The following is an 18,302-nucleotide window of genomic DNA, read 5'->3' as shown; positions in this document are numbered from 1 at the left end:
TATTCTGCTATATTTTGTAACAGGAATTTAGTATACTTATACCTCTATAGTCTTTAGGATCATCTCTACTAACTTTTTTTAAAGATAGGGATCACAATTGCTTTTTTTCATTCTATTGGGGGGGTTACCAGTTGCATAGATTTTATTTAAAAATACAGAGTCTTTCTTTGAACCTTATTCCTGCATATTTATATAATTCTGAAGTATCGTTTTTATATTAAGCCATTCTATTTCTTCATTTTGTTTTATTTTATCTAAATATTGCTTAATTCTTTGTTCATATAACCACTGTATATTTATGTCATTTAATAATCTAGTTTTATAAACAAATGTTTTAAATTTTCATTCTGTTCTTGTTATTTGTAGCCATTTAGGTGGTAATCTTAATTTTATTTTAACGAGGAAGTGGTCACTAATTATTTCATATCCTCTGTGAACTGCAACATCTACAGAGAACTTTGATGTCTTCACATTTAAGATAAAATAATCTAATATTGATTTCCATCCTCTTGCTGCCCAAGTATATTTATGTATGTCTTTATGTTTATAGAAAGAATTTGTTTATTCCTTTATCTTCATGCCTGGAAAACATGCTTTTGTCACTTTCTCATTAAGTATATCCCTTATCTTCACATCCCTGTAAAATACCTTCTCTTTTTTTCCCAGTTCTCGCACTTTTATGCTTTTCCCATTCACCCTTTCTCCCTCCTTTTCTACCACATGCTAGTCATTTATCCAGTCACTCAAGCTCGCATTGTGTCATGTTAAGGAGTCTGTGTAAGTATGAAATTTCTTTCTTCACTGACATCTCATTATCCACTTTCTTCAAACTCTCATTCATATTTTATGCACTATCATTCACTACTTCCTTTGCGTTTTTCATAACACTTTCGCAGTCCTGCCTTATACCCTTAATATCAATCACTCCATTCTTCCACTCCTGACACAATTTACATTTTGTCCATTCACTCACAAAACATTTCTGACAAATATTTTCTCCACTCTTGCTCTCATGCCATTACCATTGACACTTGGCAATGAATATCAAACACACACTACATCATACTAAATCCCTCAGATTAATTACCATTCAACATCATGTCTTGGCCACCATTTTTCTTGGATGTCAGTGCTATAACATAGAACACTTTTGAAATAATATTGCATAATAACAATCATGACTAACAATACATTTATCAACACATTCAAAAATAAAAAAAAATAACATCAATTATATTTAACAATATTGCCAATATTTACTAAAAGTAAGGACCTATCTGAGCGACACATGTACAGCATCTGCTACCAAGAACGATGTTCAATCACTTGAACAAATGTTCTAAATTTTGATTTAAAATTATTTTTTTACAAAATACATGTACTCCTCCGAATCAGAAAATTAGAATAATCAAAGAAAATGTGTTGAATGATTTGCAATTTTAATTTATTGCATAGAAAATAATTATTACCAAATATAAATTAGCATAATCTAAATGTACATAGTTTATATAACCATGTAATGACATAAAAATGTAATATAAATTACAAGAAAACTGTTCTTTGAAAACATTCACAAAATTAGAATAATTTTAATGTGGTTCAGAATATTAGAATATTCCAAATTTTTCCATTTGGTTTTGAGGAGAGCATAGAAATAGCATATATTTCAGTAGCTGTGGGAGTGACTTGTGTGAGGAATCGTTTGTGTGGATTTCAGTTAATCATTTGCAAAATGTGGGTTGAACGAGTGACATGTCAGCAGCTAAGAAGTTTCATATGGTGTCTCTACACGAAAAAAGCCAAACCCAACAGTTTATTATTATTATTATTACTATTATTACGGGCAACTCCAGGGAGTCATTAGACTCATCGAGGGAGGCCCCAAATCATATTCATCACAACTATTCAACATTCATACAGTATCTATCATACCTCGCCTTAAACTCATTCACTGTCACAGCATCCACCACAGACTCAGGGAGCGCATTCCACTCATTCACTACTCTAAAAGTAAAGAACCCAGCTCTAACACCTTTACTAACCACACTTTTGCCCAGTTTCCATAGATGTCCCCTAGTCCTCCCACAACCAGCCCTGTTCTCAAAAATATCTTCTGAATTAATTTTATAGAAACCCTTCAGTAATTTGAATGTCTCAATCATATCTCCCCTCCTCCACCTATCAACCAATTTTTGCAACCCACAAATCCTCAACCTGTTCTCATAAGGTTCATTCCACAGACCTGCTATCATCTTGGTCACTCGCCTCTGAATCCTTTCCACCTCCTCCCCATCAAGAAGAAACCTAGGTGACCAAATCTGGGCACAGTAGTCGAGATGGGGTCTTATCAAGGCTCGATACAGAGGAACAATAACCTGCTTGTCTCTGCTTGTCATCGTATTCTTCAGCAACAAGTGATTTGATGAGCTGATTTGGCCACTTTTGCAATGTGTCCCCTAAATTTCAATTCCTTATCCACCAACACTCCTAAATCTCATGCCTCATCAATTTCCTGGAGCACAGTTCCACCAATGCAGTAAACTGACGCCAATCTTTTCACCCCAAGATGCATAACCTTACATTTTGCCACATTAAATTGACATCCATTCTCCTCAGCCCAGACCTCCAATCTATCCAAATCATCCTGCAAAATTCTGATGTCATCTGCATTCACTATTGCCCTCCCCAACTTCGCATCATCCGCAAACAAATGAACCGTTCCTCTCCGATCCTTTCCTATATCATTAATGAACAAATTAAACAGCAGTGGTTCAAGAACACATCCTTGTGGCATACCACTAGTCACAGGCCGTCTTGTGGACTCTACTCCTGAGTAAACCACTCTCTGATATCTCTCAGTCAGCCACCCTCCTATCCATCTCACCAACCCTATGTCCATCCCCATATGCTGCAATTTACTGATTAGAATTCCATGTGGTATCCTGTCAAAGGCCTTAGCAAGGTCCAGTAGAATCACTGTAAACCCATTACCCTTATCCAGTTCAGCCGTCACTGTGTTATAATACGTGAGCAAGTTACTGAGGCATGACCTACCCTTCACAAAACCATGCTGTCCCCGATACAGTATCCCATTTTCTTCTATCCAATCTTGTATTTTCCTCTTGAGTATTTTCTCTAAGACTTTGATAATGATTCCTGTTATGCTGATTGGCTAGTAATTTTCAACAGCAGCCTTGGAACCACCTTTGTGCAGCAGAACTATTTTCCCCTCTTTCCACCCCCTTGGGACTGACCCAGACCCGAGGCTCAAGTTAAACAAAATGGTCAAGGACACTGACATTTCTTTAGCCACTTCACGTACGACACGAGCTGGTATACCATCAAATCCCACAGATGTATTGACGTTGAGGTTCTGTAATAGACTAGTTACCTCTACTTCATTCATCACAATTCCAGTATAAGCTGTTGGTTCTTCCATTCCTGCAAAGTTACCACCTGGATGATATACTCTTGCAAAGTGCTCGCTCAGTAATTCCACAATATCGACTGATTCGGTTACCTCCCTACCCTCAGCATTTTTTAAGATCATTCTACCATGAGCATTTTCCCTTTTACTTGCAACATATTGAAAAAACTGTTTGGGATTCTCTTTAGCCTGCATGGCCAATTTTCTTTCGTAATCTTCTTTTGCTTTTCTTACCACCCTTGTTACCATCCTGGCCTGAGCTTTATACTGTTCCTGTGCCTGATGGTCACCTTTCTCCTTAAATTCCCTCCACAAAATGTTTCTTTTTTTGCAGCTCAAGCTTAATAGTGTTATTCATCCATTTAACCCCTACTTGATTTATTATTCGGACTCTTGGTATACAGTCAACCATTGCCTCCTGCAAACAGTTCTTAACCACCTCCCATGCACTATCAACATCCAGCCCTTACAGTTTTACATGCCATGGCACTGAGCCAAGCACACACCTAAGCTTGTCATACTTACCAGCCCGGTAATTCCACATGTACCCTGTCTTAATTGTAAATTCCACTCCTTTAGCCACCTCCCAAGTCATGACCTAATGGTCACAAGGAATTGACCATAAGGAATTATGGCTAAGGAATTGAAATGTTTTCAAGCAAGCATGAGTGTATATATATATATATATATATATATATATATATATATAATAAGAAGCATGACATACAAGAAGAATGAGAGTGACAACATGAAAATAGATAACATGAATATAGATAACTATGATTACAATATTAGAAACAGTTTTCCATGTAGCAGTAAGGCAGTATCTAACAAGATCAAATACTTGGTGGGGGTATTGCTACAGATGGATGAGCTGCTAATGATGATGAAATGCATAGCCAAATAAACCTAATAGATACTAAATGATTAATCATCACGGGTGACTTTAACTATCCAAACATTATTATTATTATTTCGGGCGACTCCAGGGAGTCCTTAGACTCATCGAGGGAGGCCCTAAACATCATGTCCACACAACTATACGACATTTTCACAGTATCTATCATACCTTGCCTTGAACTCACTCACCGTCATAGCACCCACAACCGACTCTGGCAGCATATTCCACTCATTTACCATCTAAAAGTAAAGAACCCAGCTCTAACACCCCTGCTAACCACACTCTTGCCCAGCTTCCATAGGTGTCCCCTAGTTCTCCCACCACCAGTCCTGATCTCAAAAATATCCTCTGAATTAATCCTATAGAATCCCTTTAGCAATTTGAATGTCTCAATTATCTCCCCTTTTCCACCTATCAACTAGTTTCTGCAACCCACAAATCTTCAACCTGTTCTCATATGGTTTATTCCATAGACCTGCTATCCATCTTAGTCACTCGCCTCTGGATCCTCTCCACCTCCTCCCCATCAAGAAGGAACCGAGGTGACCAAATCTGGGCACAGTAGTCGAGATGAGGTCTTATCAAGGCTCGGTTCAGAGGTACAATAACTTGCTTGTCTCTGCTCGTCAATGTATTTTTCAACAACCAAGTGAGTTGATGAGCTGATTTAGCTACTTTTGCAATGTGCCCCCCCTAAACTTCATCTCCCTATCCACCAACACTCCCAAGTTCCTGACCTCATCAATCTCCTGGAGTACAGTTCCACCAATGTGGTATACTGCTGCTAATCTTTTCATCCCAAAATGCATAACCTTACATTTTGTCACATTAAATTGACATCCATTCTCCGTAGCCCCGAACTCCAATCTATCCAAGTCATCCTGCAAGATTTTGACAGCTTCTACATTCACTATCGCCCTACTGAACTTTGCATTATCAGCGAACAAATGAACTGTTCCACTTAGATCCTTCCCTATATCGTTAATGAACAGATTCAACAGCAGCCAAGAACAGAACCCTGCGGCACACCACTAGTCACAGGCCATCTTTTGGACTCTACTCCTGAATAAACTACTCTTTGATATCTCTCCATCAACCACCCACCTATCCATCTCACCAACCCTATATCCATTCCCACATGTTGTAGTTTATGGATTAGAATTCCATGTGGTATCCTGTCAAATGCCTTTGCCAGGTCCAGCAGTATCACTGTAAACCGATTACCCTTATCCAGTTCAGCCATCACCTTGTTATAAAACTTGAGCAAGTTACTGAGGCATGATCTACTCTTCACAAAGCCATGCTGTCCCCCATACAGTATCTCATTTTCATCAATCCATTCCTGTATTTTTCCCTTGACTACTTTCTCCAAGACCTTGACAACGACTCCTGATATGCTGATCGGTTGGTAATTTGCAACCGTAGTCTTGGATCCTCCTTTATGCAGTGAAAGTATTTTCCCCTCTTTCCATACCTTCAGGACTAAACGAGACCCGAGACTCAGATGAAACAACACGGTCATGGGCACTGATAATTCCTTAGCCCCTTCACGCAAGACCTGTGCCGGTATACCATCCAATCCCACAGATGTATTCATATTAAGGTTCTGTAATAGACTATTCACCTCCATTTCATTCATCACAATTCCCGTATAAACTAATGGTTCATTTCTTCAATGTCACCACCTGGATGATATACTTTTGCAAAGTGCTTGCTCACCACTATATCGATTGATTTAGTGATCTGCTTACCATCGTCATTCCTTAAAATCATTTTGCCGTGTACAGTTTTTTCTTGCTTGCAGCATATTGAAAGAACTGTTTGGGATTCTCTTTCGCTTGCATAGCTAGTTTCCTTTCATAATCCGCTTTTGCTTTTTTTACCACACTCATTACCCTTCTGGCCTGCACTTCATACGTTCGTGTACCTGCAGGTCACCCCTTTCTTTAAATTCCCTCCACAGTTGTTTCTTTTTTTGCAGCTCAAGCTTAATGGTGTTATTCATCCATTTAACTCCTACTTGTTTTACTATTCGGACCCTAGGTATACAATCAGCCATAACCTCTTGTAAATGCTCCTTGACTACTTCCCATGCTCTATCGACATCCTGCCCTTGCAGTTGTACATGCCATGGCACTGATCCAAGCAATCTCCTAAGCTTGTCATACTTGCCAGCACAGTAATTCCACATATACCCTGTCTTAATCGAAAATTCCACACCTTTAGCCACCTCCCAGGTCAAGATCTTATGATCACTCTCACCAATAGGTGGCAACATGGTCATATTCATTACAGCAAATTCTGAGATGCTATTACCAGGTCAAGCACTCTCACACCCCTAGTATTTTCAATTACATGCTGTCTCAGATAGTTATCCCTTAATAATTGAATAAAATCCATTTCCTTTCTCTCATGTGTCCTCTCTTCCTTCCAATCAATGTTACCATAGTTAAAATCCCCCATAATAATTACCCTCCTTCCACTCATTTCATCAATTTGTTTATGCAAACTATCTCCACCATCTATTCCATCACCTGGTCTATAGCAGCAACCAGCTGTATATTTTATCCTGCCAGTCTCAATCTCACACCAAATAGCATCGAATGAGCTCCTTTCACTATCCTGCGATACAACTTCAATTCTCCTTGGCTGCAGTTCATCAGCTATCATCAATAATACCCCTCCTCCCATTTTATTTCTCTCTGTCCCTCCTAAACACACTATAACCTACACGTTCTATCCCACTAACTATATCATCTTCCGTCAGCCATGTTTCACTAATGCCAATAACCTGTTGCCAGGAAGAGCCAATCAAGGCCAAAAATTCTTCCTTCTTGTTCCTAATACTCCTGGCATTAGTATACATGAAATGCAGTGATCCCTTTGTCCCACCCCTATCTTGATGTGTTATTCTAAATGTCCCATTCCCATTTTTTGTCCTTAGTGCTGGCTCAGGTACATTATATATATTCTTACACTCAACTGTCTCACTGAAGTCCGCATATTCACTCCCCCCCCCCCATCCTTGGTAGTTCTAGTTTCCCAAAACATTGATTGGTTAGCAATGAAATCTCATGAAAAGAATGGAGTTGAATTTATTGAACTGTTGTGTGACAATGTTGTTTAGCAGTATATAACAGAAGGAACTCAAGTTCAGAGAGTGTTATACCTGGTTATAGAGTCGGGATGGCTGCTCTGCCTCCATTTCATGACAGTGATCATGCATTCCTGATGTGGAAAGTAGTTAATTGTATAAATTGATACAGGGGAAATGTTTCTGTATTGGCTAGTAGAGGCAGAACAAGAGGTCATCCCTAGAAGTTGGGTAAGAGTGTGATTAGCAAGAACATGAGGACTAGATTTTTTGCTTGGAGAGTGGTGAATGAATGGAATGGGTTGCCTGAGTCAGTTGTGAGTACTTTGTCTTTTATTGGTTTCAAGGAGAGGTATGATATTATGTTGATAGTTTGAGTATCCCACAGTGAGTCTTAGGATTCCATGGTGGTGCCTGTGCAATAATAATAATAATAATAATAATAATAATAATAATAATAATTCCATTTACAAAACACTACATGCTGATCTTCAAATTAGAAAACTGAGGAGAATATTAGGTTCAGTCCCATGGTATCGATTGCTAGAAGGGAAGGATATTGGCAGTGCATGGGAAGCATGCAAAAATACATTATCCCTGCAATATCAATGTGTCCCTAGAGTTTGAAGAATAAATATGGTTGGAGTGAAATGGATTTGCAGTCTTATTAAGCAAGAGATTCTTAATAAGAGATGATATGGAATTGAATATCGTGTGTAAGGATGATGTCAGTTGTGAAAATTATAAGGCACAACCCAAAAGGGTTACACCTATTGTACAGAAAACTAAGTGTAAGCATGAAAAGAATCTGGCTCTGCAAGCTAGAGAAAACTCAAAAGAAAACTCTTCTGCATCTGCCACTAGGTATGCTGGTGGCAGATGCAGAAGATTGTTCAAATGGTGAGTGCCCATTTTTCTAAAAGTTTTGAATCTAGTGTATGCAACATTGAGCTCACTCATACCTCTACACTGGGAGAAGAAACTTAGGTGTATGAGGAGGAGGTATTAGAGCTGTTGCACAAACTGAACATAAATTTGGCAATCAGCATGCATGCTAAAAGTGTGTTCAGCTGAACTGGCTGTATACTTTGAGTCTTGGCATCAGCAGAGCGAATTTTCCACAGCAGTGGAAAGAATGTGTGATAATCCTGTTGCACAAGGGTGACTGATGTGTCTAACTATTGACTTATCAGTATCTCTGGAGTGGTGGTGAGGAATTTGGAAAAGTTGTTAAGAGGAGAGATTGAACTTTGTGGACTGCAGATGCAATAAGAAGAAAGTGGTATTATATGTTATATACCTACAAACTTCTGAAAGGGTCATACAGAGTATCAGTGAATGGAATTTTTCCATTTTATGGATGATGGAGAGAGGTGAGAGAGCATCCTTAGAAGTTGAAAATGAATGTAAAGTATTGAGAACTAAATTTTTCTCTCATAGAATGGTACCTGATTGATATGGCCTATGGAGGTTGGAAATGTTAATAGTATAAGTAAATTCAACAGGACGCATGATGTGGTGTGAGTGATATATGTGGCCTCCTTTGATGAGTCCCTGACTCCTTGGAGGTCTTTTGTATTACCAGATTAACATCAATATGAAATAATCTGCAATAACTTCAATACAAAAATCTTTTTCTTAGTAGCATTGAATGGTATGCATTATTAATTTGTCCATGCCATTAATTTTTTCTAATCACTATGCTTATATTAATAAACACTATGTCATTCTCATAGTTTGGAATGGGAATTTTTTGCACTACATGTATAGAATTATTAAATTTAAAAAATATATTTTTCCATTTGAGATACTCTGATCTGTTATTATGTATGTTATCATTATTATTATTATTGCTGAAGACCAGCCACTGCATTCATCTTAGAAGACTCATGTTAGACAATGCAAAGTTTGTCATATCACTTCTTAAACTCGTACACCATGCTCTCGCCACCATATCAGGCAATTCCTTAGTCCAACCATTCTCCTTGCAGAAAAAACCACTTGCACCCTCTTCCTCACTACTTCCATTTGCAATTTTCAGGGATCACCCCTTGTCCTTGCTTCATCCCCTTATTTTTATTACACTAAAGATCTCCTCAGTGTCAATCCTATAAATACTTCTCAACAGTATCAACAAGTGTCTCAATCATATTACCTCTTCATCTTCTATCCATCAAACCATGCAGTCCACATGCCATCAGTCTGTCTTCATAACTAATATCATACAGTCCTAATATAATTTTTGTTATCTATCTGCCTGTGCACCCTTTCCAAGGTTAATTTATTTCTTTTCAATCCCAGTAACCAGATCTGAGCACAGTAATCCATATTAAAATGAGATTTGAATAAATTTATCATGTTGAAATTTGGGATCCACCAACAGAAGCTTCATACTCCACTGGTGGAGCTATAGAAGATGAGGCAAGTGATCTTGGGATGATGATCAATATGAAGTTCCATATGTATAATGGTCTGATCAGGGCTTTATACAATGGAATCCCACCACTCTTCTATCTTTATTGGTCAGTGTCCTTCTCAGTATTGCAACAGCCCCTATAGGTTAATTTTATCACCTTCTCATTATGTCTCCTAAACCTCAAATTTCTATTGATCATCACCCCAAGATCACTTGCCTCATCCTCTAGTATAGCTCCACCAATGGAGTATGAAGCCTCTGTTGGTGGATCCCAAATTTTAAGACATTAAATTTATTCAAATCTTATTTTAATAAATGTAAGGACTTGAAATCTTCCACCTTATTTAAATCCTTCTGAAGGGCTTTCAGATTTGCAATGTTACTAATAACTTTTTTCAGCTTTACATTATCTGCTGATAGTGTCAGTGACATAAAAATTAAATAATAGATGTCCCAGTACTGATCCCTGTGGTACCTAACTTGTGACCTTCTCTTCTTTGACACTGTTCCCTTATACACAACTCTGGTATCTATCTGACAACCAGTCTTCGATCCAGTTCACTAACCTAATATCTAAATTAATATGTTGCAACTTAAATATCAGCTGATCTTGTCTCACCCTGTCAAATTTCTTTGTAAAATTATTATTATATGGGTATTTTCATGGAGTCAGAGAAGACTCATTGTGGTATACCTGCACTATCATTTATGCATCCAGTACTTATCATGCCTCTGCTTGGAGATGGTGGTGGGGGGAGTGAAGAAAAGCGTCTTACATTCCGTAGACAATATCAAGAGCAACCCCCCCCCTCCCACACACACACACTCCTTACAACTTGCTCAACTGTATGGGTGTGGTTGTGTGTGTGTGTGTGTGTATGTTTATATATATGTGTGTGTGTGTGTGTGTGTATATATATGTGTATATAAATTGTGTGTGTATATATATACATGTACAGGGTGTTCGGGATAAATTTGACATATTTATAATTAATTATATTTTTCCGTAAGCTACATGTATTAACACACACTTCTCTTCATTTAAAAGTTTGGACCCTTCTTCATTGATATACAAGATGTCAGAAAGGATGGATAGCTGGAACCCACCTGAATCATGCAAGAGAATAACTTGTATCATGATGATTCGTGCCCGCCATCAAAATAAGGATATTACGACTGCTGCCCAATGCTCCCTGAATACAGTAAAAACAATCAGGCATGAACTAGAGACTTGCAATGGTGACTACGAGGATGTAGCAAGAAGAAAGATCCCTAGCAGACGATCTGATTGCGTTCGTACAGCAGAATTCCTCGCAAATCTGCAGGAACAGGTGTTGAAGAACCCTGGCATTGGAATTCGGGCTTTGTTCGTGGAGTTGCTAACTGTAGTCAAGCCCTGGATAACAAGGGTAGCCAATGGTAGGCCGTATGTATGGCAGCAGGATTCGGCCCCTTGCCACACCTCTGGGAAAAGTCAAAAATGGTTGTCTGAAAATTTCTACAACTTCACCAGTCCAAATGTTTGGCCTCCAAACTCCCCAGACCTTAACCCCATGGATTATTTTGTATGGGGCGCAGTTGAAAAAGACACCAATCGCACTTCCAGTAATACAAAAGCCCAGTTAATGGATAAAATTAAAACAGTTTTTGCGGCCCTTCCCAGGGAGACTGTAGCATCAGCTTGTAGACTGTAGCCAGGGAGACTGTAGCATCAGCCAATAAGAAATAGCTACTCCAAGTATCACTAATAATAAACGCATCCGATGAAGTGTCGCCATCTAACTGTCGGCACCTGACGCGAACACAATATTTTGTCTGAAATAGTGTGGGTTATAAGGTCATTTTCTTGAACTTAAGGAAAGAAAAACTAGAGTTTCTGGGAGAGCCTCGCGTACTTTGTAAAAGGGAATAAGAGGCGTAACCGACTTTTTTAAAAATAATTCTAACGAAAGGTCAAATGTGGCATAAGTCTCGCGTGTGCGCTAATCCCAAGGATGTTATCATTATTTTAGCTAAACTGGAAAACCGTTTCGCTTAAACTACATTATGCCGCAGCTGAATTGAATGAATATGCTCGAAGTGGCTTAGTGAAAACTGAGCCACTTCGAGCATATTGACTTCAAACGCTGATACAAACTCATTCACTGACAGGGCACTCACAACAAATTATGGCAAGTCATTCATTAATTACTAATTATGGCAATTCATTCATCACTCATTCACCACTCTCTAAGCAAAAAATCTAGTCTGCACACCCTTACTATATTTTTACACAACTTGACACAATTTCTTTTGTCAATCATGTAGAACCCTTTTAATAAATAAACTTCTGTCATGTCTCCTGTTTTCCACCTATCAAATAAACTTTGCAACCTACACACCATCAGTCTTTCTACATAAGGAGTATTCCAGAAACCTGTCATCAGCTTAGTCCCTTGATTTTGAATCCTCACCACCACCACCACCTCCTGATTCCCAAGAAACCGAGGTGACAAAATCTGTGCATAGTAGGCAAGATGTGGCTGAATTATAGCTTTATAAAGATAGATAATAACTTCCCTATCTTTACTTGTTAGTGCATTTTTGAACACCCAAGTAATCCTTGGGTGTTTATATTCGTTGGACAATTTATTCTGCATTCACTAGAGCTATTCATTCTATCTTTTATGTGCATGTAATGACTGAATTCTTTTAGGTCATCACTTGCTTGCAGAGCCAATTTCTTTTTCATACTCACACTTACCTTTCTGTACAATAGTAGTAATGCTTCTGTCCTGTGCCTTATAATTTTTGTAATTGACATCATCCTTATCTATGCATTATTCCTTCCACATCGTCGTTGTCTTAAGAATCTCTTGCTTAATAAGATTGCATTTCCATTTCACTCCCATCATGTTTATTCTTTGAATACTTGTGGACACATTCTGATATTGCATCACTGATGTATTTTTTTAATACTTTCCATATGCTGCTATATCCATCCCATCTAGCAACTGATTTCATGGGATCAAACCCAGTATTCTCCTCAGCTGGTCATAATTTCCTGATTTGTAGTTTGTCGTGTAACCTTTCTGAATGGATTATTCATACACATTGCCATTTCCCAACTCAGAACAGCATGATCACTGTCACCAGAACAGGCATGTCTTGAACTGAACCTCACCCCATTAATGACACTATAGTCATATCTAGCACTCTTTAATTTCAAATTCCTTCTGTCATATGCTGCTTAAGGAAATTGTCTTTCAACTGCTCAGTAAATTTGGCTTCATGCTTCTCATGATATTTCACTGCTATCCAGTTAATGTTCAGATAATTAATTGTTTAGTACCTATTAGGTTTATTTTCATATTGATGATGCATTTCATTGTCACCAGCAACCAGTCCACTAGGTCTATAACAGCACCCCACCATGTATGTTATCTTGTTAATTCACACCTCACACTATATAGCTTCAAACTCACTGCTGTATAGATAATTATTATTATTACTATTATTCAGGACCTCCATAGAGTCACAAGACTCATGGAGGTCCTGAAGGAGGCCTGCCTTAGAAAATAGTCTATCATACCACACCATGAACCCATTCACCATTCATGCTCTCACCACTCTATCAGGCAGTGCATTCCATAGCTCAACCACCCTCGATCCAAAGAAACCACTCCTCACCCTTGTGCTCACAACTTCCTTTCATAACTTCCAGGGATGGCTGCTTGTCCTTGCTCCCCCCCATCCCACCAAACAAAAGATTTCTCCACTGTCTACCCTGTAACTTCTCAACAGTTTAAATGGCTTAATCATATCACCTCTCCTTCTTATATCTGCCAAACTATCAGTCCACATTCCCTCAGCCTATCTTCATAAATAATACTGTATAGTCCTGATATCATCTTTATCTGCCTCTGCACTCTTTCCACAGTTAATTTATCCCCTTCAAATCCTGGGAACCAAATTTGAGCACAATAGTCCAGGTGTGGTTTAATCAGGGCTTTATGCAATGGAATGACAACTCCTTTATCACTGCTGATCATTGTCCTTCTCAGTATTGTAGCAATCCTCTGCGTTACATCTGCCTTCCATCGATGTATTCCAAACTTCAAAACTTTGCATTTAGCTGAATTAAACTGATATTCCCATTCATTTACCTACCTGTCTAGTTTATTCAAATCCTCTTGCAGGGCTACCACATCTGCACTATTACTAATAACCCTTACCACTTTCACATCTGCAAACAACTGAATATCCCCCCTGAAATCCATTGACAATGTCATTGATATAAAGGTTAAATAATACAGGTCCCAGTACCGAGCCCTATGGGAACGAACTTGACTGCTTTGTTTCTGATACTCCTGGCATTTGTGTACAGGCATAATAAGTTACTCACATGCTATTTTGAAGAAATGTAATTTGCAAGCCTGACAGGATGAGGTTAGGAGATGAATATGATTGAGACGTATAGGAAGAATGAGTGATGACGTGAAAACCTTCTGCTATATTGATATCGCTCACTCATACACAAATTTCTACCTATGAGACAGCTAATTCTGAATTCAGTTCAATAACCCGACATCCAAACCCATGTGCTGCAACTAAAATATGAACTTATCATGTGGTATCCTCTCAAATGCCTTTGTAAAATCCATAGAATGGCAGAATATGCCTTTTTCTCATTAACTGCTCTTGTCCTGTCTACCTATATTTCATTCCCTTACTACTATGCAGTTTCTTCATCCCAATTTATACTGCTGTAGTTAAAATCGCCTGTAACAATCATTTTTTTTGCACTTGCCGAGCTGAACTGCCTAAACATCTACTCTATATGCTCCCTGACATATAGCAACTCCCCACTAAATATCTTGTCCTGTCTCCCTACATCTCACACCAGATGCTCTCAAAACCATTGGTGCCTTTGCCCTCCAAATCTTCTACTCTGAGAGAACATAACTCATCACTTATCATAAACAGTACTCCACGATCATGTGTGCCTTTCTTATCCTACCGATTTGTTATTAATAATTGTTACTACTATCACATTCATAGCTTTCTATCCTAACTGGGCTTGAATTGTCTGATATCATTAGTTATTTCGTTCCTCCTTCTCCTATCTTGCCTATCCTTCCTAAAAATATTTTACCCTTACACTTGATATCATATGCTTGTTTCTGAGAGCCAGATCTCACTAATGCCAAAATGCCAATAATCTGAAGCCAAAACATATTCACTAAGGCAACGAACTTAACTCCTTTGTTTCTGATACTCCTGACATTTGTGTACAGCCATAATAAGTTACTCACATGCTTTTTTGTAGCCTAGCCTTTGTATTTTTCATGACACAGTTGAGCAACTTTCAGATCTTTGTTCAAAACTAATGCTTCACTTATACAGACATCCCTGTACATTCTTAATAAGTCCTAAATGGATGAGCATACACATTCTTTCATCATCCTCTTTGATTAAGTGTTTTCATATAATTAAAATAGTTACACAACTTAGTCACTCTTATTGAGATTCTCATCATTACTCTGATCATAATCTACTTTACTTGTTTCTCTGTATAAGGTCTCATACCAATAAATAATTTCTTCAGACTTCTGCTACCAAACACACTCAAGTGCATTCCATCTTTCTTATATAATTCCTCCTTCCTTCAAACTCATTCCATGCATCCAAGAACTTTTAATTGTTCTTTCTACATAGCCCACGTAAGTCTCTGTTATCATATCTAGGTAATATGCTGACTATTTTCATGCTGTCACTCTCATTCTTCCTATGTCTCAATCGTATTCATCTCCCAACCTCCTCCTATCCTCAGGACTGCAAATTACATTTCCTCAATCTTTCTTCACACTCAAAATTCCAAATACCAGAAACCACTTTTAACCAAGATTTTAACCAAAAACTTTCAATTCTTTCTCACAACCCACACATCAGATCATTTGCAATCATAGCCCTTCTCATTTTAGTGCTATCATGATTGCATTACTAATTTGAGTTTACACCTGGTAAACTCAAATTAGTAATGCAAACCTTAATTGCATGTTTTTAATTGAATCTGATACCATATCTTTCTTTCTTTTTCAACTTTAACTACCTGATTATGCAGTATCTTATCTGATTCTGTGTGTTGTTTCTCTTTTATTGCTTACCTTTCTTGTCCTTCTGATGCCTCTCTAATTGCTTTTCAGTTAGAGAAGCATCAGATTCCAATTCCCTTGTTATCCTTATAATGATGTGTTTTTGTCTTGATATTTTCAAAGTTAATTAATTTTCAGTATCCTCATTAGTTTCTGAAATGGCATGATTCTATACATTGGGACAAGGCTCATTTACAATTTCATGCTCCATTCCTCTTTATTGCTAATCTGTTATTCTTGAGTTTTTGGCATTTCATGGTACTCCAACAAAATATCAGTAATATGCTACAAATTTTTTATTTTTTTTAAAAAAAAGCTAGTTATTCTAAGAAAAAAAAGACCATAAAAGAGATTAGTCACCAATTTCACAGGAGCATTAAATAAACCCTGTATAGCCTAGATACCAGCCATCAAATATATTATGCTTTTTATTGCATTATTAGACTATTGTCCTAATAAATAAATTGCTCTAATGTAATGAGGATATATAACTTGTTGTTTTGCATTTTTAGATTCCACCCATGCATCATTCCTACGTGCCACTTACCTAATTTGTCACAGACTTATATCGTCGTGGAAAACAGATTTAAATGTATCATTAGCTGCTTTAGAAGTTCTTTCTGGACTGGCTCGAATTCATTTACCTCAAGCTGGTATGTGCTTGTATTACATAATTACTTTATTATTATTTTTTTTTTTTTCATTTTTGTTGATTACTTTTAATTAATATCACAAACAGTTTTGATTAGTTTATTAGTGTGTTATAATATATAAGAAATAGCATTGGTTTTCTTTTTCATTCATTGCTGTTTGTATATTTGAAGTAGTTAATGGTGTCAACATTTATTAATAATTGAATTTTTTAAGCATTCCACTCACTAACAACTCTCCAAGTAAAAAATCTACTCCTCACTCTCTTCTTCATCACATCCTATACAACTTCCAGGGATGGCCCCTCGTCCTTCCCATCTTAATAACCAATCTTTTTATAATTTCTTCTGTATTAATCTGATAGAATCCCTTAATTAAGGGATCCCTTAAAGGTCTCTATAATATCTCCTCTTTTCCTCCCATCCACCAACCTCTGTAATCCATATTCTCTCAAATGCTCTTCATAACCAACACTCCAGAGTCCAGATATCACATTGGTTATTCGTCTTTGGACCCTCTCTAGTGTTTTCACAATGAAAACTAGGTGACCAAATCTGAGCACAGTAGTCCATATGTGTTCTGACCTTATATAGATGCACCACCGTCCCTACATGGCAATGTACTTTTTATCATAGCAGCAATACAATGTACAGTCTTTTCAACACATGCAATGTGCCCTCGGAACTTCAGTCCACTGTCCACCATCACTCCAAGATCCCGAATCTCATCCACTTCCTAAGTACAGCTCCACCAATACAGTATGTAGCCTTATATCTCTGTTACCCAAGTGTGTAATGCCTTGCATTTATTAATATTAAAACTGCAACCCCATTCATTTGTCCAAGCTAAAAGTCTTTTCAAATCTTCCTGTGGAGAATTAACATTAGCGCTATTTCTGATAATTCTACCTAACTTTGCATCATTCAAACATTTGAAGATCCCTAGTCATTCCACAAGAAATATCATTAACAAAAAAGTTAAACAGTAGGGGGCCCAAGAATAGAACCCTGAGGCATGCCACTGGTCACCTTCCTTTTCTGGCACAGCTCCATCATACACAACTTGTTGGTATTGCTGGTATCATTCAGAGAGCCAATCTCCAATCCATCTAACCAATATACTATCCATTCTTTTCCTCTGCAGCTTGTACACCAACTTATGATATGGTAATCTATCGAATGCTTTTGCAAAGTCCAAGAATATCACTGCATATGATTCTCTCTTATCCAATGCATTCGGCACCTTATCATTGGTGTGATATAATATGTGATATCTAAACATCAATTAACCCAAGTAAGTTGCAGAACTGAATTACAAATTTTCAAAGCTTGGTTTTGATTTTCCATCAGAGACAATCTGGTGAAGCCTTATGTGCATCACTTTGTCTTTCATTTTTATGTGTGTGTAGTTGTTTAAAATAATCACATTTCATCACTTTTTTATATGATTTGTTATAATGTTAAAAATATATCAGCATTATTTAAAACAGATTCCTCAGATCTCGTGAGTTTTTTATAATTCTATTTGTTATTAATTTCATCCAGGCTTTTGATATTAAATGCAATACACATCTTTTTTCAGTATAATAACATTTTGGTTTTTAAAATAAAACCCTGTTGATCGATTATTTTAAAGACTGTATATTTTGTGTAATCATTCTGCTGCTCAAAATCTTTGAA

At 37.5% G+C, this 18,302-nt stretch overlaps 1 protein-coding gene across 1 annotated transcript in view; it reads left to right on the top strand.

The window, feature by feature from the left end:
• Window positions 1-18,302, top strand: part of LOC150101697 (ral GTPase-activating protein subunit beta) — a 778,187-nt gene that overhangs the window by 365,569 nt on the left and 394,316 nt on the right. The window contains 1 exon segment of the mRNA XM_090400967.1: window positions 16,485-16,625. Within this exon segment, the coding sequence (XP_090257093.1) occupies window positions 16,485-16,625 (141 nt within the window).

The sequence above is a fragment of the Typopeltis vanoorti genome, chromosome 11 (assembly GCF_054136105.1).
Source record: "Typopeltis vanoorti isolate ZY-2024b chromosome 11, IOZ_Tvanoo_1.0, whole genome shotgun sequence".
Lineage (NCBI taxonomy): Eukaryota > Metazoa > Arthropoda > Arachnida > Uropygi > Thelyphonidae > Typopeltis > Typopeltis vanoorti.
Note: the sequence above shows the minus strand (reverse complement) of the source record. Positions and strands in the feature narration are given on the sequence as shown.